General features: G+C 41.5%; 2 protein-coding genes across 2 annotated transcripts in view; one reads left to right on the forward strand and one right to left on the reverse strand.

Annotated features, from left to right (window-relative positions):
- The window catches only part of LOC115457558 (killer cell lectin-like receptor subfamily F member 1), a 322,410-nt gene extending 311,234 nt beyond the window's left edge, over positions 1-11,176 (reverse strand). The window contains exon 1 of the mRNA XM_030187013.1: positions 10,946-11,176. Within this exon, the coding sequence (XP_030042873.1) occupies positions 10,946-11,159 (214 nt within the window). The 5' untranslated portion in view covers positions 11,160-11,176. The remainder of the gene's footprint in view (positions 1-10,945) is intronic.
- Positions 1-23,909, forward strand: part of LOC115457560 (killer cell lectin-like receptor subfamily B member 1B allele B) — a 567,620-nt gene that overhangs the window by 287,035 nt on the left and 256,676 nt on the right. The window lies entirely within an intron of this gene.

The raw sequence follows: 23,909 nt of genomic DNA on the forward strand, positions 1-23,909 counted from the left end.
TGTCTGTATAGGTAAAGAAAGTCAACACCCCACTGATAGATGAAGGAATATCACCGTGGCCTGGGTTCCCACCAATCTCTCATCTCGTTTTTCTCCCCAGTCTTCACCCAATCTCTCCAGCTCTCTCACATATCCCCCAGCCTTTACCCAGTGTCTCTCATACTCCTCTCCCAGTCCCTCTCTCTAAACGAACCCTTCCTCCCCCATGTAGTTTCTTTCGTTCTCTCTCATGTCCAGTCTCACGCTTGAGCTGCACGGTGGGTGCAGGAAGTTAGCGGTCTTGTGGTTTCAAATCTCATGAGAATTGAAACTGCGAAACCAGCCTGAACTTCCTGACCTGTATGTGGGCCCTTCGGCTTTTCAATCACTTAAAATCTATTAAGTAGGAAAATACACATTTTGTGAGCTCTTCAGTCTAAAGATCAGCTCAATACATCCTCGGAAAATCTAACAGTAAAATCTCACAGCCCTTGACATTTCTTACTTTTCTCTACTGCATACTAATATCTTCAGTACAAGGGTTTTAGCTCCGAACCAGTGGCGTAGCCAGACAGCCAATTTTGGGTGGGCCTGAGCCCAAAGTGAGTGGGCACAAAATTTTCTCTGCTCCGCCCTACCTAATCTTTAGGTACTGAGTAATGCACTAGTCCCATCTAGTATTTTGCAGTAATTTGCAAAAATACGAACTTGGAGGCTTTATATATATATATAAATTCTGATGTCACCTGAATATATATATATATATATATATTCAGGTGACATCAGAATTTATATATTTCCGGGGCATAACCAATGAATATCTTTGGGAGTTTTTTTTACAAATATCTAAATTGGGGACCAGATAATGTTGAGGATCATCCTGTTGGTAGGCAACGTACTACGGAGTCTCAACATGTAGCTACAAATCATCATGCCAAGTACCCACATTTAAAACTTGTTTATCTCAGTCACAATAAAAGGCAAATTCAGGACAAAGGCAATTTCCATGCGCTCCAAATTCAGAAATAATGGAATGGCAGTACCTAAATGAAAAGCAGTCTGATTCTGAACGGGTAATTTTAGCAAAAGCATCTCGAATAACATCAGAGGGGACCAAATAAGTAGGTATGTGAACTTGCATAAAATTACTGACACTGGTATCCAATTCCCTAAATAAATCCTGAATAAGGTCTTTCACAGGTTGTATAAAGGTATGGTCTTCATTCAGGGCACCTTTAACTATAAACAAATCTGCAGTATTGACGTCAATTTTGAGTGTGTGCAAGTTAACAAGGGTAACGGTATCTGCAATGGCTTTATCTTTGGGCAATAAGATGGTTCTGTTGGGAAAGTAATTTTGTCTCAATATTTTTCAAGTCCGCTTCAAAAGCTTTTATAGTAGCCTGCTGCCGTTGGACAGAGACTGCAGCGTGCGCCTGCTCCGAGTTCGCTAAACTTCGCTCTTTGCTGCAGCTCCCTCTGCTCTGGAACAGGTTACTTCCTGTTCCGGGGCAAAGGGAGCTGCAACGAACGAAGTTTAGCGAACTCGGAGCAGGTGCACGCTGCCGGAGGGGGGGAGGTTTCATTTAGCGGGGGGGGGGGGGGGCTCCACCCCGGGTGCCATCCAGGCCAGGAACGCCACTGCATACTGCATATAGTTGAAAACCCAGGTTTGACTAGAAGGGGACTTAGACATACTCATATTAAAGTGTCTCAAAAAAACGTGCATGGGGTCAAGGGAACAACAACTTTCTGAGGGCCAGATGCACTAAACAATCATTAGAGCCCTTCCCTTACCGATTCCCTTAGCGAATCGGTAAGGAACGGGCATGCATTAAGGAAAGGGAATGCAAATGAGCTGCTCGTTGTAGCTCACTTGCATTCTCTATTCCATCGTTAAACAGTCGGCCAATCGGCCGGTCGAGCATGCGCAGAGCAGCCAAGCGTTATGCTGGCTGCTCTGCGCATGCCACTTATGCCTCTCTGTGCCGCCCGAAGATGCTGCGCTGCACACCCCCTCCGATGCGGCTCGATCCAGAGGACAGTGCAGTTGAGGACGTCCATCCCCCCCAAAACGTCCATTTTTGCCGTCATTCCCCCCTGCAATAATAAAAACGTCTTTTTTGGCAGTGCTTCACTTAGCTGAGAGACCAGGAAGTCTCTGAGCCAATCACAGCGCGTTTAGCTCAGCTGAACGCGTTGTGATTGGCTCAGAGACTTCCAGGTCTCCACTGAGTGAAGCACTGCCAAAAAAGACGTTTTTATTATTGCAAGGGGGGAATGACGGCCAAAATTGATGTTTTTTTTAAAGCGGAGCGCTATTTTTTTTTTTGTTACTTTTGTTGCAGTTTTTCAATCCTGCGCAGCCCCAACGAGAGGTACAGACCTCTCGTTAGATTTTCCAGTGTTAAGGCAATCGGAAAAGGTTAGTGCATCCCATTATAGTAGGGTTTGTACACAATTTGCTCATCTGCATTCCGTTTTCGTTAGCTGCTACCGTTGTCGGAAAAAAAGTCTTTAGTGCATGCCAGGGTTTACTACTTGCTCGTTAATGGCTTGTTAAAGGTTCGTTAAGTTTAGTGCATCTGGCCCTGAGTAACAATCTGAGATTGGGTGAAGCCAGGGGTATCTTGTAGGCCGACTCCAGACATGGGACCAGATTCAATCAGCTTGGCCAGGGATCCCATCAGCAAAGAGATCAGGACACAGTCATCAACGTTCTTTTCTGCATCTAAAAAGGAAACAGACTATGGTGTTGTGGGGTTAGTACAGTCCATATCAGCAATGCACACATCTGGTGCAAAATGACTGGGATGACACAGTCTCAACTGATTGATGTGGATCCATTTAAGGACATCTTCACCTTGAGAATTTTTCTTGAGGCGAATTTGGTAAGCCACAGGTGAAGCTTTTTCTACTATAGGGAATGGACCATGCCAACTGGGCAGAAATTTCTTTAGCCTTATTTCTGACAAAATTGAAATAGTATACCTTGTCACTAATTTGGTATTCTTTGGAGGTAGTCCGTAGTAGGCTTTTCTACCTCTAGTGCTATTTTCCAAGCCAAGCAAAGGTGAGACCTCTGGTAAATACTCCTCCAAGACTCAACCCCATATCTAAAACTGATGAGGTAAACGAAGATTTAAGGCCCCTTTTACTAAAACCGCACTAGCAATTCCAATAAGGCAAATGTGATGAAGTCCATTCGAATTGAAAGGGCTTCATCACATTTGTTGTGCCGGGAATCACTAGCACAATTTAGTAAAAGAGACCCTTAAACTTCTATCAGAAAAGTTAACGTTTAATAATTTTAATTCGAAAACAGTTTTAAAAGTGTTAATTTGATTAAGAATATTTTAAAATTATCTTGCATCAATTTTAACAATGAAATGATAATTATGTTTTCTTTTATGTAGCAATGAATGTTGCGTTCAGTGTCTCACATGTATAAGAACATAAAGAGTTGCTATACTGGAATAGACCAAAGGTCCATCAAGCCCAGCATCCTGTTTCTAAAAGTGACCAATCCAGGTTAAAAGTACCTGGCCAGATCCCAAAACAGTAAAATAGATTTTATGCTGCTTATCCGAGAAATAAGCAGTGGATTTTCCCCAAGTCCATATTAATAATGGCTTATGGACTTGAGTTTTATTTTAGGAAGTTATCCAAAGCTTTAACCCATTTTCAAAGTTACATACTAACCTATGTAAGTCTATGTACGTTGAAAATGAGCCTTGTTGTCTATCAGGTGTGTCACAAAAGGAAAACAGGTCGAGAGCCACTGCTCTAAGGAAAAGAGTAGGACCTCTCCTACAAGGAAAGAGAATCTCCCCCCCCCCCCCCAAAAAAAAAAAAAACCCATTAAAGAAACCTTATGGGGGAGATGAGAGTAACAGCTTTCATCCTTAGAGTTTTAGGAAGAACAGTAATTCCCCCCCCAACCAAAAAAAATAAAGCCCAAATAATAATAAATCAGAGAAAGCTGTTACCTACAAATTCCACTGTGGCTCGTTGTGATGTTGGTTGTCACTTAAACCTGCATTTCCTATGATACAAAGACTGTGAGCCCTCCAGAAATAGGAAAATGCCTATTGTACCTGAACGTACCTGGCTTTGAGCTACAACTAAAAGGTATGAACTAAATCCAAAATCCCTTCTCCCTTTTGTTCCCCTATAGAATATTTAAGAATGCAGAAATTTCCCTAAAGGTGTCCAAAAAGGGATCTGAACACAGGAGAAAAAGAAAAGCCGACTTGTCTAGTCAGGATAACCAGATAGCAGAATGATCCCTGTGCCCTTAGAGAGTTACACAGACACAGCATTGCTCAGCCATTAGTAGACTTAGCACTGGTGTAACTACACTTTTACTGTTGCTGCCTAACTTTACAAATAATGTTGCTTGTTCTTTGAAAGCACCCTCATTTCTTTACTGAGCTGTGATTTTGCAATTTATTGTAACCTTTAAGGGGTTCAAAATAAAACTTATCTGGGTGGTGTTCTGGCAGTGGTGTGGGGTCTGGCCGGTGATTCTGGGGCTGGGGTTTGTAACTCAGTAGTGGCTCTTTCTAACCCATCCCTGACAGGGCCGTGCCAAGGGTCTGTGGCACCCCCCTGCAGGGGATCAGTTTGCGCCCCCCCTGCAGACGAACGGTTGGCGCACGCGCATGCCCCCTCCCCCGTGAAGATGATCGCTGCCCTCCCATCCACGCTCCTCTCTCCCCTGCCCTCCCGCTCCCATGTCCCAACTGCCCGCCCTTCGGCGGAACATTGAGTGAAGGGAAGACTAGTAGAGACATCGGGAGCGCCGCCTCCTTCAGTGATGCTGCACCTTCGCTGCCAGACGGAGGTAAATTTAAAAGGGATCTTGTTCGGGGGAGAAGAGGGCGGGCAGTTGGGACATGGGAGCGGGAGGGCGAGGCAAGCGCGGCGGGGCACCCCCCAGAGGACGGCACCCTCCTGTCGCGCTTACCTCGCTTACTGCCTTGGCACGGCCCTGATCCCTGACTGTGACAGATCAGTGGCTGTTTTTAAGTGAGAAATGGCTGTTTCTACCTGGTGCCTGTCAGCAGTGTCTATTTGTAATGGAGCAGCAGTGTGTGTTTGTGCTCGTAACTTAGGAATGGCACTTTGTAACACATCAATGTGGCTTTGTAACGGAGCAGGAATGTGGGTTTGTGACGCAGGCATGTCTTTTTTTTAACTCAGCAATGGCACTTTCTAATGCAGCAATGCCTGCTTGTAACAAAGTAGCAGTAACTCCGTCTAATTGAGCAGCAGGAATGGCTGTTTTTAAGGCAGCAGCGACTGGTTTTAAGGCATCAGCAATGACTGGTTTTAAGGCATCAGGAATGGCTGCTATTAAGGCAGCAGTGGCTAGTGCTAAGGCAGCAAGAAGAGCGGCTATTATTAAAGCAAGACCAGTGCGATCAGACCGGGCTAGTTGTCTTTTTAGCTTCTCAGTAGCAGGGGACACCGAATCCCGACTAAGAGCAAAGGACGACTCATCCCAACCATCAGCAGCCTTCTGCTGTTTAGGAGGGTCGCGTACACCCACCTCTCTCCCCCCAGACGGGCTTGACAAGCGGGCGGCCATCGTCCTGAGCAGAGACTTCGGCTGTTTCGGTTTCGGCTGCTGCTGTGAAGCTCCAGGCTCAAAAGCGAAAGCCAGACACAGTTCCCGGGGACGCAGCACGCGGGCATACTTAAAGGGAGCCCGCGCCCGCCTCCTCAGGGCTCCTATTGGTCCAACGTTAGCCAATAGAAGTCAGCAATAGAAATTTGCCCAATAGCCCGCGACTCGCTGGAAACACGCGCAATCGGTATCGCTCTTTGGACATTTAAATATTTGATCTCGCTTACAATTTGCTTTCTGTTTCGGTAACATAGTAGATGACGGCAGAAAAAGACCTGCACGGCCCATCCACTCTGCCCAACAAGATAATTTGCATCTGTCTTTTTAAGGGCACAGACCGTATAAGTCTGCCCAGCACTAGCCCCGCCTGTCACCCAATCTTGGCTAAGCTTCTGGAGATCCCTTCCTTATTTATTGATTGCACTTTGGGAAGGATTAAGATGCTGATTCTGCCTGTTTGCCATATATATATATATGTTATTCTATAGCTGATGGAGGGCTCTTTCTTATTTTTGCCTTCATGAACCTGCTCTTGCCAGTGTGCTACAGTTTAATGTGCATACTACTTATGCTCGCCCTGAATCTGCCACATTTTTTTGCGTACTAGTCTCATGATGAATTAGATCAGAGTTGCTGGCCTGCAAGTTTTGAAAATGTTGCAGTGTTTTAACCACAGTGAAAAATTCAATCCTACACCAAATGGACCGGGGTCTGTTTAAAACGTTACTACCCCTAGTTAATTTTTTAAGGTGTGACAGTGGGCATGAGGTGATAACATTTTCATAAGGGTAAGCAGTACCTCAAGAGGTGAGTTTTCAAGGGCTCCTCAACTGATGGATCCCAGACAACCTGATAAGATAATACAATAATTCTCCAACAAACAAAGATGACAAAAGTACTAAGGCTGGAATAACCACGACACACCTATTTGTTTTTAAAGTATTTCTTTGTAATTTCATGGTCTTTGTACTTTTTGAAAGAGTGAAAAATCGATTCACTTCTACCTGATCAAATCCCCCCCCCAGCCGTCTCTTTTCCAAGCTGAACAGCTCTGAGTGGAGTTCCATCCCCTTTATCACTTCAGTTGCTCTTCTGTGAACCATTTTTAATTCCTCTATATCTTTTTTCAGATAAGGCAACTCAAGGTCAGATCACACCATGGACCAATACAGAGGCATTATCATACTCTTGGTCTTATTTTGCATCCCTTTCCTAATTCCTAGCATCCCGTTGGCTTCACATACTCATAATTAAAACAAAAATTCAATATAGCTAGTAATGGGTTAACTATTAAAACCATTTCCTCCCGCAACCAAATTGAAGCAGGGGATACTAGAGCCTGAGGTTACAGGCTTGCGTGCAGCTTCTTGTAAATGTGTTCTGTTCTGCTACGTTTCGTATTCTCAGAAAGCTAATCGGAGAAATGAAATTTAAGGTCGAGCTTGAGAGTGCAGAGAACAGGCAAAGATAGAAGTTGTCTTCAAAAAGAGTGTGGGGGTGGGGATCTGAATTAAAGTGAGCAGACTTCCCTGAAATCAAATGTACCATTTGGACAATGCAAATTTAACTCTCTGGACACAATGCGCACTAGTACCCACAGAACTGGTTTCAATAAACAAGTACTTGCTGTTTTTACTTTGCTATTGATTTCTTCATGCTGTTTCTTTGTTGTTGTTTTTTTAATATGGTTTCCATCCCAGTTCATCTTCATGAATTGTCTTTTGTTTTTCATTTTTCTATGACTGATTCCCATCCAACTGACTAATTCAAGGAAGGTCACGTACCAAACTGCTCTGGAGGCACCAATGCCCCTCTCTGAAAGGGGAGGAACTTCCCCCTTTTTCTGGGGGTGAATTGTGGCTACTGAGACACCTGGGATTGCGTTAATGAGAGGGCTGGGCAGGTGAGTGAAGGTTAAAAGTGGGCCATCCAGGTTACTTGGCCTCTTTCCTGCTCCCATCAAACCCTGCCTGATGGTGCCCAGTGTGAGGAAGGGGGAAGTGAAGAAGTTAGTGCAGCTTCAAGTTAGTAACAGTGTGTTCAATATATTTGTGAGTGACATTGCCGAAGAGTTAGAAGGTAAAGTTTGCCTATTTGCGGATGATACTAAGATCTGTAACAGAGTGGACACCCGGGAGGGAGTGGAAAACATGAAAAAGGATCTGAGGAAGCTAGAAGAATGGTCTAAGGTTTGGCAATTAAAATTCAATGCGAAGAAATGCAAAGTGATGCACTTAGGGAGTAGAAATCCACGGGAGACGTGTTAGGCGGGGAGAGTCTGATAGGTACGGATGGGGAGAGGGATCTTGGGGTGATAGTATCTGAGGATCTGAAGGCGACAAAACAGTGTGACAAGGCGGTGGCCATAGCTAGAAGGTTGTTAGGCTGTATAGAGAGAGATGTGACCAGCAGAAGAAAGGAGGTGTTGATGCCCCTGTATAAGTCGGTGGTGAGGCCCCACCTAGAGTATTGTGTTCAGTTTTGGAGGCCGTACCTTGCGAAGGATGTAAAAAGAATTGAAGCGGTGCAAAGAAAAGCTACGAGAATGGTAAGGGATTTACGTTACAAGACGTATGAGGAGAGACGATGACCTGAACATGTATACTCTGGAAGAAAGGAGAAACAGGGGTGATATGATACAGACGTTCAAATATTTGGAAAAGTATTAATCTGCAAACGAACCTTTTCCGGAGGTGCGAAGGCGGTAGAACGAGAGGACATGAAATGAGATTGAAGGGGGGCAGACTCAAGAAAAATGTCAGGAAGTATTTTTTCACGGAGAGAGTAGTGGATGCTTGGAATGCCCTCCCGCGGGAGGTGGTGGAAATGAAAACGGTAACTACTATGTTACTATGAAACGGAATTCAAACACGCGTTCCAGAAGGAATGGATCCTAAGGAGCTTAGCCAAGATTGGGTGGCAGAGCCGGTGGCGGGGATAGTGCTGGGCAGACTTATACGGTCTGTGCCCTGAAGAGGACAGGTACAAATCAAAGTAGGGTATACACAAAAAGTAGCACATATGAGTTTATCTTGTTGGGCAGACTGGATGGACCATGCAGGTCTTTTTCTGCCGTCATTTACTATGTTACTATGAGGTGGTAAGCTTTATCCACAGGAAAAAGGGATAAAGTGAGATATGTAAAAAAGGAAATGGTAAGTGCTGGGTGGAGACAAGGCCCTGGACGGCTGCACCAAGCACAGCATTGGCCTGGATGGCCTTAAACAGCAGACTGAAGTTTGGTAAGGGGAATGGCTGAGGAACATAAAGGATCCTGGTGCCATAACCCGATAGAAGCAAATTCTGATGCGTCACATCTTCAGTCTCCATGGGTCACATCTTCTGTCTCTTAGCTAAACTTATAACATCTTTGAAACATAGAGCTGGCGCTGGAAGTGACCCTGTCACACAGCCCCTGTGATTCTTGTACATTTGCAGAGCTGGCCCAATGGTATCTAATGCTGTAATGTCCCTTTTCCCATGAAGTGACTCAAGGTCTCCTCCCCCTCCAGCTGGTCTAAAAGTGGCCTCAGGGCGTGGGAAAGCCCCACTATACTGACACCACAGCCACTTTGTAGTGCAGCTTAGTGAAAGGCCCTCAAAGGAATGAGATAAGGAGAAAAGAAGATTTTTAAAAATACCAAGATTTGAGATAAAGTAGTGCAGCTGTTTTGTTAGACCACTTGATTAAATAAAAATAAAACAAGAAAAAGAATATAAGCTGATACTGAGACCTAAAACCCCGTTTCTCAAGCCAGGGGGTCCAGCTTGGTTTATTGATTAACTTTTATTTGTAAAGGTTTGAAAAGTGCTGTCCTAATTCCACCACACCCATTAATAGTGGAGTTGTAGTGCCACTGTGTGGTTATTATGTAGCACTGCAGTTCTATGTTAAAATAAATTGTGACATTTTCTAACAGATTGTATATCTTATGTAAACTATTTATTAACTCCTAGACCCTTCTATCACCCCTCCACTTTCTGTTCCTCCTGGAGAAGGATCTGTGGCTGAGCGTTGCCCCTCAGACTGGTTCTTGCACAGGGGAAAGTGTTATTACTTCTCTAAAGAGGACAGGAGCTGGAGCAGCAGCCTTGAGGACTGTAAACGGAGGGGATCTGAGCTCCTAGTGATACAGGACCAGGAGGAGAGGGTGAGTTCTCATATCTACCACATCATCAGTGTCACTGAGGGTCACACTAAATCCAGAGTCCTCAGGAACTAAAGGATAAACATGAAAAAGTAAAGAGTGGTCAGGTTTAGGGAAACATGTGAGAAAAGTAAAGGAAAGGGCTGGTTAGCAATGGACAGAGTCAGGCACTGAAGATGGTACATAGATTCAAGGATTTATCTAATGCATATCTAAGTGATCTCTTAAGTAAGAAATGAACAAGTCTGAAGAAGAGCCCCATGGCAGTTGAAACGTGGAACTGGATTTTCCTTAAATTAGTCTGTCTTATTTCTATCTAATTCCTCTGATTCTTATCTGTCTCTATTCTCCACCTCCACTTACACCCCTCTGCTGTCTATTAAAATGTTTTTAATGTGTATTGTGTAGACTTTATAAGTAGCAGACTATGTTATAATATGTACAGTTACTTGAATATTTTAATGCTGTGACTGTTTATGGCCTATGTCTGAGTTGTACTTGCTGCACACGGTCGTGGGTGAATTTCTTCAAAAGGTGGTGAATAAATCCTAATAAAAAAATAAATACCATTGTTCACATGAGGTTGTACGTCCAAGGGACGGAAGATGCCAAGGATATTTTGTGTTTACCAAATACTTGTTAACATTAAGCTGGGTACAGAACATAACGTTCCTTGGGTGCTGGTGGGCATTGAACTGTCTCTATTCTGCCTTTTTCTTGTTTGGGGGTTTCTTGTACTGAGATGTACAATGTCTTCTACCTGTTTGCACAGGGTTTCATACAGAATAAGACACACAAAACACCTCATTGGATTGGACTTCACATCCCGTCACCGGGGAACTCCTGGACCTGGGTGGACGGCTCCCCAGTCAGTGGAAAACTGTAAGGTCTCCCTGGGATGTTTTTCTCTCCCATCACTTTTCTTCTGATTTCTCTATATAGTTTATAAAGCCCCAAAGGTCTGATTAGCCACACATCCCTAATCTGCAAATCTCATACCGCATTATAAGATGAGATGGTGCTGCCTTCCCCCTGCTCTTGCTTCCTCCTCTTCTCTGTTTCTTCCTCTCATCAGTGTGGTTCCTTCCAATTCCTGCCTAATTTTGACTCCCCTCAGGAGTCACCCCTCTTTGACCTCCTGCTGCTTTCAGTGCTCTGAGTCCATAATAAATCCAAGCTCTTCTACCTTCTTGTTTTCTGTTGCAGGTTCTCTGTATCGGGGTCCACGGAAGAAGACCGGTGTGTGTCAGTAAATAATCATCACTATGATTCTGACTCTTGCACCAATGCTGCTCACTGGATTTGCCAGAAAGAAGCTGGGAAGGCGTAAAGAGCCCCAGTGCTGCTGTGGCTTCTGAAAGGAGGTGATAGGAAAAAAGACAAGAAGTCAACTTCCACATTCAGTCACAGATCTGGAATGCCATTCCTTGACATATTCGAAAAACCAATGAACACCTTCCCTTCCGAAAGGTGCTGAAGACTTACCTCTTCAAACAAGCCTACCCAAACGCCCCAATTTAAATCTCGAATCTAATCCACACCCAGGGGTGTGCTGGTAAATTTTTAACAACGGGCTCTCTCTCTGGGCATAGCTGGCCCTGAAATTCTTTTATTTGGGGGGGGGGGGAACATGCCTCTCTCTCCCCTCCCTTGTGCGGGCACGCTAGGCATACCTTTGCCGAGCCCCACCAGCCAATAAATGGACTGCCACCATTCTCTGCTGCTTGTTTCTGGCTCTGAGCAGCATGATGGAACCTTCTTGTGCTTGCATGAAAAGTCTCAGCCTGATGCTCAGAGTCAGAAACAAGGAGCAGGGAGCAGCAGCAGTCTATTTACTTGGCTGGTGGGGCCAGCATCACTGCCAGCAAAGTAAAAGAGAATTCAGGAGGGGGCCCAAGCTTACATTTTGGGAGTCAGTTGTTAGAATAGCCATGGGGAGGCCTACTTTAACAACCGGCTCCCAAAATTCTTAAAAACTTAACAAACGGCTCTCGCAAGCCCGTGAGAGCCCGCTCCAGCACATCACTGTCCACACCACTAGTACTACCCACACTCCAATCCTTTCCCCACATCTCTTACTATCGTCCTACTCTATTTAACCATGCTAACCTCTGTTCAGAATGTAATAGAAACAGAGACCTGTCATAAGAAATAATCCTGCTCACACCTAAAATGGGACCCCCTCAAAAATCGGTCTGAAATTGACTTGTTGCCTTTATCCCCTGGTAAATGTGATATTGGAGTGGAGGAGTGGCCTAGTGGTTAGGGTGGTGGACTTTGGTCCTGGGGAACTGAGGAACTGAGTTTGATTCCCACTTCAGGCACAGGCAGCTCCTTGTGACTCTGGGCAAGTCACTTAACCCTCCATTGCCCCATGTAAGCCGCATTGAGCCTGCCATGAGTGGGAAAGCGCGGGGTACAAATGTAACAAAAATAAATATTGGGGCTGCCATTTGCGAGTAGAATTTGTTCATTTTGAGGCCTATTTTCAAAGCACTTAAACTTACAGAGTTACATAGAAATCTATGGAACTTTGCAAGTTTAAGTGCTTTGAAAATGAGGAATGGTCACCTAAAACTTTTAAGTTCACAAATATCATTTGTTTGCACAGATACCAATGAATTAATGCGTGTACCATCAATCTGTGTGGGTCTTATGACTTGGGGAAGTCAGCCCTTGTGCCCTGACTGAGCACGGCAATTCAAACATTGTTAGAGTACAGTATCTGTAGCATTGACACAACAGCAAAGCAAAAGGCAATTCAGACATTGTCAGAGTATGTGTAGCATTGACACAACAGCAAAGCAAATTCAGACATTGTCAGAGTATGTGTCGCATTGACACAACAGCAAAGCAAATTCAGACGTTGTCAGAGTTTGTGTCGCATTGACAATTTTTGAATTGCGTTTTGCTTTGCTATTGTGTCAAAGTATGTGTAGCATTGACAACAGCAAAGCAAATTCAAACAATGTCAGAGTATGTGTCGCATTGACACAACAGCAAAGCAAATTCAAACAATGTCAGAGTATGTGTCGCATTGACACAACAGCAAAGCAAATTCAAACAATGTCAGAGTATGTGTCGCATTGACACAACAGCAAAGCAAAAGGCAATTCAGACGTTGTCAGAGTTTGTGTCGCATTGACAATTTTTGAATTGCATTTTGCTTTGCTATTGTGTCAAAGTATGTGTAGCACTGACACAACAGCAAAGCAAATTCAGACATTGTCAGAGTATGTGTAGCATTGACACAACAGCAAAGCAAAAGGCAATTCAGACGTTGTCAGAGTATGTGTAGCATTGACAAAACAGCAAAGCAAATTCAGACATTGTCAGAGTATGTGTAGCATTGACACAACAACTTTATTGTAAAGAAATTCTAAATATAAATGAAGATCTTATTCCTCCAATGACACAGGCTTTCTACATTCCTATAAAGACTGAAAAGAATATACAAGTACAAGGAAATAATCAGCCCCTAGATGTTTCGGCGTTTTTAGAAACATCTGATTCAGAACAAGTAACACCATCTACTCTAATAGTGACTTTTGTATTACTTACAGATAAGATCTGGCTACTAAAAAAATTTTTTCAAGTTAGAGAAAAAATGTTTAAAGGATTATTAGTTCGAGTATTTCCAGACCTGGCACGAGAGACACAAAAGCGTAGACAGAAATTCCTACAAATGAAACAGGAAACACTTCAACTTGGGGCAACTTTTTATTTAAAATATCCCTGCAAGTGTTTGGTGTCATATCAATCTGTAAAGTATGTATATTTTGACCCTTCGCAACTGTCCTTATTTATAACATCTCATAAAAAAAAATAAGTCTCTTAACGATATAATATAACTAGCTTGCAAACGCTTACGTCTTGATCTAATGAATGGTTTGTATTTTCTTTTTCCTTTTGATCTCCTTAGTTGGATTTTTGGACTCCCAAATTGTGGACTGTTATGATGCTAATAAGGAATTTCAACTTATATGTGTTAAATTTCCTAAGAGATATTGTTTGTATTCGCATTATTTTTCTGTCAAGTGATTTAACTTGTAACTATATAAATATAATTATAAATAAATAAATAAATAAATAAAAAAGGTAATCCAGACATTGTCAGAGTATGTGTAGCATTGACACAACAGCAAAGCAAATTTAGACATTGTCAGAGTATGTGTAGCATTGACACAACAGCAAAGCAAATTCAGACATTGTCAGAGTATGTGTCGCATTGACACAACAGCAAAGCAAATTCAAACAATGTCAGAGTATGTGTCGCATTGACACAACAGCAAAGCAAAAGGCAATTCAGACGTTGTCAGAGTTTGTGTCTCATTGACAATTTTTGAATTGCGTTTTGCTTTGCTATTGTGTCAAAGTATGTGTCGCATTAACACAACAGCAAAGCAAATTCAGACATTGTCAGAGTATGTGTCGCATTGACACAACAGCAAAGCAAATTCAGACATTGTCAGAGTATGTGTAGCATTGACACAACAGCAAAGCAAATTCAGATATTGTCAGAGTATGTGTCGCATTGACACAACAGCAAAGCAAATTCAGACATTGTCAGAGTATGTGTCGCATTGACACAACAGCAAAGCAAATTCAGACATTGTCAGAGTATGTGTAGCATTGACACAACAGCAAAGCAAATTCAGATATTGTCAGAGTATGTGTCGCATTGACACAACAGCAAAGCAAATTCAGACATTGTCAGAGTATGTGTCGCATTGACACAACAGCAAAGCAAATTCAAACAATGTCAGAGTATGTGTAGCATTGACACAACAGCAAAGCAAAAGGCAATTCAGACGTTGTCAGAGTATGTGTCGCATTGACACAACAGCAAAGCAAATTCAAACAATGTCAGAGTATGTGTCGCATTGACACAACAGCAAAGCAAAAGGCAATTCAGACGTTGTCAGAGTTTGTGTCGCATTGACAATTTTTGAATTGCGTTTTGCTTTGCTATTGTGTCAAAGTATGTGTAGCATTAACACAACAGCAAAGCAAATTCAGACATTGTCAGAGTATGTGTCGCATTGACACAACAGCAAAGCAAATTCAGACATTGTCAGAGTATGTGTCGCATTGACACAACAGCAAAGCAAATTCAAACAATGTCAGAGTATGTGTCGCATTGACACAACAGCAAAGCAAATTCAAACAATGTCAGAGTATGTGTAGCATTGACACAACAGCAAAGCAAAAGGCAATTCAGACGTTGTCAGAGTATGTGTAGCATTGACAAAACAGCAAAGCAAAAGGCAATTCAGACATTGTCAGAGTATGTGTAGCATTGACACAACAGCAAAGCAAATTCAGACATTGTCAGAGTATGTGTCGCATTGACACAACAGCAAAGCAAATTCAGACATTGTCAGAGTATGTGTCGCATTGACACAACAGCAAAGCAAATTCAAACAATGTCAGAGTATGTGTAGCATTGACACAACAGCAAAGCAAATTCAGACATTGTCAGAGTATGTGTAGCATTGACACAACAGCAAAGCAAAAGGCAATTCAGACGTTGTCAGAGTTTGTGTCGCATTGACAATTTTTGAATTGCGTTTTGCTTTGCTATTGTGTCAAAGTATGTGTACCACTGACACAACAGCAAAGCAAATTCAGACATTGTCAGAGTATGTGTAGCATTGACACAACAGCAAAGCAAAAGGCAATTCAGACGTTGTCAGAGTTTGTGTCGCATTGACAATTTTTGAATTGCGTTTTGCTTTGCTATTGTGTCAAAGTATGTGTAGCACTGACACAACAGCAAAGCAAATTCAGACATTGTCAGAGTATGTGTAGCACTGACACAACAGCAAAGCAAATTCAGACATTGTCAGAGTATGTGTAGCACTGACACAACAGCAAAGCAAATTCAGACATTGTCAGAGTATGTGTAGCATTGACACAACAGCAAAGCAAAAGGCAATTCAGACGTTGTCAGAGTTTGTGTCGCATTGACAATTTTTGAATTGCGTTTTGCTTTGCTATTGTGTCAAAGTATGTGTAGCATTGACACAACAGCAAAGCAAATTCAGACATTGTCAGAGTATGTGTAGCATTGACACAACAGCAAAGCAAAAGGCAATTCAGACGTTGTCAGAGTATGTGTAGCATTGACAAAACAGCAAAGCAAATTCAGACATTGTCAGAGTATGTGTAGCATTGACACAACAACTTTATTGTAAAGAAATTCTAAATATAAATGAAGATCTTATTCCTCCAATGACACAGGCTTTCTACATTCCTATAAAGACTGAAAAGAATATACAAGTACAAGGAAATAATCAGCCCCTAGATGTTTTGGCGTTTTTAGAAACATCTGATTCAGAACAAGTAACACCATCTACTCTAATAGTGACTTTTGTATTACTTACAGATAAGATCTGGCTACTAAAAAAAATTTTTCAAGTTAGAGAAAAAATGTTTAAAGGATTATTAGTTCGAGTATTTCCAGACCTGGCACGAGAGACACAAAAGCGTAGACAGAAATTCCTACAAATGAAACAGGAAACACTTCAACTTGGGGAAACTTTTTATTTAAAATATCCCTGCAAGTGTTTGGTGTCATATCAATCTGTAAAGTATGTATATTTTGACCCTTCGCAACTGTCCTTATTTATAACATCTCATAAAAAAAAATAAGTCTCTTAACGATATAATATAACTAGCTTGCAAACGCTTACGTCTTGATCTAATGAATGGTTTGTATTTTCTTTTTCCTTTTGATCTCCTTAGTTGGATTTTTGGACTCCCAAATTGTGGACTGTTATGATGCTAATAAGGAATTTCAACTTATATGTGTTAAATTTCCTAAGAGATATTGTTTGTATTCGCATTATTTTTCTGTCAAGTGATTTAACTTGTAACTATATAAATATAATTATAAATAAATAAATAAATAAATAAAAAAGGTAATCCAGACATTGTCAGAGTATGTGTAGCATTGACACAACAGCAAAGCAAATTTAGACATTGTCAGAGTATGTGTAGCATTGACACAACAGCAAAGCAAATTCAGACATTGTCAGAGTATGTGTCGCATTGACACAACAGCAAAGCAAATTCAAACAATGTCAGAGTATGTGTCGCATTGACACAACAGCAAAGCAAAAGGCAATTCAGACGTTGTCAGAGTTTGTGTCTCATTGACAATTTTTGAATTGCGTTTTGCTTTGCTATTGTGTCAAAGTATGTGTCGCATTAACACAACAGCAAAGCAAATTCAGACATTGTCAGAGTATGTGTAGCATTGACACAACAGCAAAGCAAAAGGCAATTCAGACGTTGTCAGAGTTTGTGTCGCATTGACAATTTTTGAATTGCGTTTTGCTTTGCTATTGTGTCAAAGTATGTGTAGCATTAACACAACAGCAAAGCAAATTCAGACATTGTCAGAGTATGTGTCGCATTGACACAACAGCAAAGCAAATTCAGACATTGTCAGAGTATGTGTCGCATTGACACAACAGCAAAGCAAATTCAAACAATGTCAGAGTATGTGTCGCATTGACACAACAGCAAAGCAAATTCAAACAATGTCAGAGTATGTGTAGCATTGACACAACAGCAAAGCAAAAGGCAATTCAGACGTTGTCAGAGTATGTGTAGCATTGACACAACAGCAAAGCAAATTCAGACATTGTCAGAGTATGTGTAGCATTGACACAACAGCAAAGCAAATTCAGACATTGTCAGAGTATGTGTCGCATTGACACAACAGCAAAGCAAATTCAAACAATGTCAGAGTATGTGTAGCATTGACACAACAGCAAAGCAAAAGGCAATTCAGACGTTGTCAGAGTTTGTGTCGCATTGACAATTTTTGAATTGCGTTTTGCTTTGCTATTGTGTCAAAGTATGTGTAGCACTGACACAACAGCAAAGCAAATTCAGACGTTGTCAGAGTATGTGTAGCATTGACACAACAGCAAAGCAAAAGGCAATTCAGACATTGTCAGAGTATGTGTAGCATTGACACATCAGCAAAGCAAAATGCAATTCAGACATTGTCAGAGTTTGTGTCGCATTGACAATTTTTGAATTGCGTTTTGCTTTGCTATTGTGTCAAAGTATGTGTAGCACTGACACAACAGCAAAGCAAATTCAGACATTGTCAGAGTATGTGTAGCATTGACACAACAGCAAAGCAAAAGGCAATTCAGACGTTGTCAGAGTTTGTGTCGCATTGACAATTTTTGAATTGCGTTTTGCTTTGCTATTGTGTCAAAGTATGTGTAGCACTGACACAACAGCAAAGCAAATTCAGACATTGTCAGAGTATGTGTAGCACTGACACAACAGCAAAGCAAATTCAAACAATGTCAGAGTATGTGTAGCATTGACACAACAGCAAAGCAAAAGGCAATTCAGACGTTGTCAGAGTATGTGTAGCATTGACACAACAGCAAAGCAAAAGGCAATTCAGACGTTGTCAAAGTATGTGTAGCACTGACACAACAGCAAAGCAAATTCAGACGTTGTCAGAGTATGTGTAGCATTGACACAACAGCAAAGCAAAAGGCAATTCAGACATTGTCAGAGTATGTGTAGCATTGACACAACAGCAAAGCAAAAGGCAATTCAGACGTTGTCAGAGTTTGTGTCGCATTGACAATTTTTGAATTGCGTTTTGCTTTGCTATTGTGTCAAAGTATGTGTAGCACTGACACAACAGCAAAGCAAATTCAGACATTGTCAGAGTATGTGTAGCATTGACACAACAGCAAAGCAAAAGGCAATTCAGACGTTGTCAGAGTTTGTGTCGCATTGACAATTTTTGAATTGCGTTTTGCTTTGCTATTGTGTCAAAGTATGTGTAGCACTGACACAACAGCAAAGCAAATTCAGACATTGTCAGAGTATGTGTAGCACTGACACAACAGCAAAGCAAATTCAAACAATGTCAGAGTATGTGTAGCATTGACACAACAGCAAAGCAAAAGGCAATTCAGACGTTGTCAGAGTATGTGTAGCATTGACACAACAGCAAAGCAAATTCAAACAATGTCAGAGTATGTGTAGCATTGACACAACAGCAAAGCAAAAGGCAATTCAGACGTTGTCAGAGTATGTGTAGCATTGACAAAACAGCAAAGCAAATTCAGACATTGTCAGAGTATGTGTAGCATTGACACAACAGCAAAGCAAAAGGCAATTCAGACGTTGTCAGAGTTTGTGTCGCATTGACAATTTTTGAATTGCGTTTTGCTTTGCTATTGTGTCAAAGTATGTGTAGCACTGACACAACAGCAAAGCAAATTCAGACATTGTCAGAGTATGTGTAGCATTGACACAACAGCAAAGCAAAAGGCAATTCAGACGTTGTCAGAGTTTGTCGCATTGACAATTTTTGAATTGCGTTTTGCTTTGCTATTGTGTCAAAGTATGTGTAGCACTGACACAACAGCAAAGCAAATTCAGACATTGTCAGAGTATGTGTAGCATTGACACAACAGCAAAGCAAAAGGCAATTCAGACATTGTCAGAGTATGTGTAGCATTGACACATCAGCAAAGCAAAAGTCAATTCAGACATTGTCAGAGTATGTGTAGCATTGACACAACAGCAAAGCAAATTCAGACATTGTCAGAGTATGTGTAGCATTGACACAACAGCAAAGCAAATTCAGACATTCAGAGTATGTGTCGCATTGACACAACAGCAAAGCAAATTCAAACAATGTCAGAGTATGTGTCGCATTGACACAACAGCAAATCAAATTCAAACAAATGTCAGAGTATGTGTCGCATTGACACAACAGCAAAGCAAATTCAAACATTGTCAGAGTATGTGTAGCATTGACACAACAGCAAAGCAAAAGGCAATTCAGACGTTGTCAGAGTTTGTGTCGCATTGACAATTTTTGAATTGCGTTTTGCTTTGCTATTGTGTCAAAGTATGTGTAGCACTGACACAACAGCAAAGCAAATTCAGACATTGTCAGAGTATGTGTAGCATTGACACAACAGCAAAGCAAAAGGCAATTCAGACGTTGTCAGAGTTTGTGTCGCATTGACAATTTTTGAATTGCGTTTTGCTTTGCTATTGTGTCAAAGTATGTGTAGCACTGACACAACAGCAAAGCAAATTCAGACATTGTCAGAGTATGTGTAGCATTGACACAACAGCAAAGCAAAAGGCAATTCAGACATTGTCAGAGTATGTGTAGCATTGACACATCAGCAAAGCAAAAGGCAATTCAGACATTGTCAGAGTATGTGTAGCATTGACACAACAGCAAAGCAAATTCAGACATTCAGAGTATGTGTCGCATTGACACAACAGCAAAGCAAATTCAAACAATGTCAGAGTATGTGTCGCATTGACACAACAGCAAATCAAATTCAAACAAATGTCAGAGTATGTGTCGCATTGACACAACAGCAAAGCAAATTCAAACAATGTCAGAGTATGTGTCGCATTGACAATTTTTGAATTGCGTTTTGCTTTGCTATTGTGTCAAAGTATGTGTCGCATTGACAACAGCAAAGCAAATTCAGACATTGTCAGAGTATGTGTCGCATTGACACAACAGCAAAGCAAATTCAGACATTGTCAGAGTATGTGTCGCATTGACACAACAGCAAAGCAAAAGGCAATTCAGACGTTGTCAGAGTTTCTGTTGCATTGACAATTTTTGAATTGCGTTTTGCTTTGCTATTGTGTCAAAGTATGTGTAGCATTAACACAACAGCAAAGCAAATTCAGACATTGTCAGAGTATGTGTCGCATTGACACAACAGCAAAGCAAATTCAAACAATGTCAGAGTATGTGTCGCATTGACACAACAGCAAAGCAAATTCAAACATTGCCAGAGTATGTGTCGCATTGACACAACAGCAAAGCAAAAGGCAATTCAGACGTTGTCAGAGTATGTGTAGCATTGACAAAACAGCAAAGCAAATTCAGACATTGTCAGAGTATGTGTAGCATTGACACAACAGCAAAGCAAAAGGCAATTCAGACGTTGTCAGAGTTTGTGTCGCATTGACAATTTTTGAATTGCGTTTTGCTTTGCTATTGTGTCAAAGTATGTGTAGCACTGACACAACAGCAAAGCAAATTCAGACATTGTCAGAGTATGTGTAGCATTGACACAATAGCAAAGCAAATTCAAACAATGTGAAAGTATGTGTAGCATTGACACAACAGCAAAGCAAAAGGCAATTCAGACGTTGTCAGAGTATGTGTAGCATTGACAAAACAGCAAAGCAAATTCAGACATTGTCAGAGTATGTGTAGCATTGACACAACAGCAAAGCAAAAGGCAATTCAGACGTTGTCAGAGTTTGTGTCGCATTGACAATTTTTGAATTGCGTTTTGCTTTGCTATTGTGTCAAAGTATGTGTAGCACTGACACAACAGCAAAGCAAATTCAGACATTGTCAGAGTATGTGTAGCATTGACACAATAGCAAAGCAAATTCAAACAATGTGAAAGTATGTGTAGCATTGACACAACAGCAAAGCAAAAGGCAATTCAGACGTTGTCAGAGTATGTGTAGCATTGACACAACAGCAAAGCAAATTCTAACAATGTCAGAGTATGTGTAGCATTGACAACAGCAAAGCAAAAGGTAATTCAGACATTGTCAGAGCATGTGAGATTTTGAGTCAGTGCTGGCAATCCTTGTTTGATGTATTAGGGATCTGCAGCAGCAGTTTCGAATGGTAAGGTCCAGGACTACAACCACCACACTGCTTTTGGGATACAAGTTATGGGTTTCAGCTGAAAATACACAAGGCATTTTTGGCCAAAATCCGAAATTTAGTTGGCCTTTATTCAAAACCAAGACTGGCTAAAACGTCTGCCTCCTGGAACTGGGAAACGTGGCAGTTCTGGAGAACATAAGTGCAGGACATGTGGTGTTGAGAGCAGAAACAATTAACAAATTCACCCTTTTGAGTCTGCAGTCTTACCAGTAGTTTCTTTCTTTTGTCAGCCTGACAATCGTATGGATCAGAGGGACCAAAAAGAGTTCATGAGGAGTCTAATGATTAGAACAGCAGGCTAAGAACCAGGGAAAAAGCATTTAAATCACACAAATATTCCTTATGATGTTGGGACAAAACAATGAATCCTCCACTCCCTCAGGTACAAAGTTAAGATCCTTTAAGGCATAGGAAACTATTTACTAACCTGGAGGGGTACCTACCCATGTATAAGAAAAATTTGCATACATTGGACAGATTCTAGGCATATCTGTAATGCATATTAATTATGTGAGCTACCAAATCAGCAGACTACCACTAGATGTCGCTGTACACAAACAGCAAAGCTGACAAGCTGTTCAAAAACAAGGAGGTTTAATAGACAGGAGATGAAGTGACATCAGAACGCTGAAACATAGTAAATGACAATCCGCAAACGAATCTTTTCCGGAGATGGGAAGGCGGTAGAACAAGAGGACATGAAATGAGATTGAAGGGGGGCAGACTCAGGAAAGATGTCAGGAAGTATTTTTTCACGGAGAGGGTGGTGGACGCTTGGAATGCCCTCCCGCGGGAGGTGGTGGAGATGAAAACGGTAACGGAGTTCAAACATGCGTGGGATATGCATAGAGGAATCCTGTGCAGAAGGAATGGATCCTCAGAAGCTTAGCTGAAATTGGGTGGTGGAGCAGTTGGGGGGAAGAGGGGGGTGGTTGGGAGGCGAGGATAGGGGAGGGCAGACTTATACGGTCTGTACCAGAGCCGGTGATGGGAGGCGGGACTGGTGGTTGGGAGGCGGGTAATACTACTGGGCAGACTTATATGGTCTGTGCCCTGAAAAGGACAGGTACAAATTCAAGGTAATGTATACACATATGAGTTTGTCTTGGGCAGACTGGATGGACCATGCAGGTCTTTTTCTGCCGTCATCTACTATGTTACTATGTTACTATGACAGCAGAAATCATCAATTACATCAGTCTAAGTTTCCCCTTCCCAACACAGCCGTCATCCCCGTTCACTCAAAACAAATCAAGCAAACCTATGAGCTGCTGCATCCACGTTTGTCATTCTTTATTGTTGGTTAGCATTTTTATTTAACCTCGCTTATATTTTCAAACATACCAGCTTGTGTAGTAAACAGATGTACGCAGAGGAAATATAACAGAATACCTTTTCATAGGTAGAGTCTAGTAATTTGTTATAAATCTTAATTTGTGTGTCATTGGGATGGGCTGGTTACAGGGACACCTTAGCATGTGTTATATTAGTGCAGAGATTTTTTTTTTCTCCTGGTAATGAGGCCACTAAAACAGACATGTTATGAGAATCAGGATGGTTTACTGTTTTTTTTCTTGTTCTGTATGAAGCTTACCCAACCACCATGTTTTGCTTTTAATAAAGATGATTAAAACATTAAAAATAAGGTTTGGATTTTACTGAACTATTATTCTCACTGTATTTTCAGTTTGGCACAGTATAAGCCATCACAATAACAAAACTAATGGACTGCATTAGGGGCTTTTTAGTTATGTTTCAACAAATGAGAGATCTGTTGGACAGAAAACATTTGTATTATTTTGATTTGTAAATCACATGTCTCTGAAACATGCTCAAACAGAATAATCCATTTGTGTATCTAAAAGGCAAACTTGCACAAAACAGATGAAGATGTGCCTCAATGAAAGGCGAGTTCAATTCTGCTTCCATTTAATTTCAATATATTCCATTATCTTTATAACACCAGGCTTCCCAAGGCAGATTGGAACAACATTTAAGATGAACCCATCAGGAAATTGTGAACAATACAGATGGCTACATTTCAGTGAGGATATTCTGTGTGTATTTAGTTTTTAGGGTAGAAAACTGAGCACAAAATACAGAGTTTCAAATGTCTGTTTCTACCAGTACAACAATTTTTGAAGCTCTCTTAGAGATCGTCAATTGTTATTTCTACTCTTCTCCACCTTTTAAGCCACTGCCCATCCAAGTAAAACAGCTTTATACTTCTTACAGATAGACCAACAATTAAAAAAAAAAAAAAGAAAGAGAAAAACAAAACGACAATGTGGATTCAGCAGCTCATGGGTTTGCTTGATTTGTTTTGAGTGAACGGGGATGACGGCTGCGCTGTTAAGGGGAAACTTAGACTGTCCTAACTGGCTTCCTTGCTTACAGTGGGCTACATAGGGTCACTCCCACTCCC

This window comes from Microcaecilia unicolor, chromosome 14, assembly GCF_901765095.1.
Source record: "Microcaecilia unicolor chromosome 14, aMicUni1.1, whole genome shotgun sequence".
Taxonomy (NCBI): domain Eukaryota; kingdom Metazoa; phylum Chordata; class Amphibia; order Gymnophiona; family Siphonopidae; genus Microcaecilia; species Microcaecilia unicolor.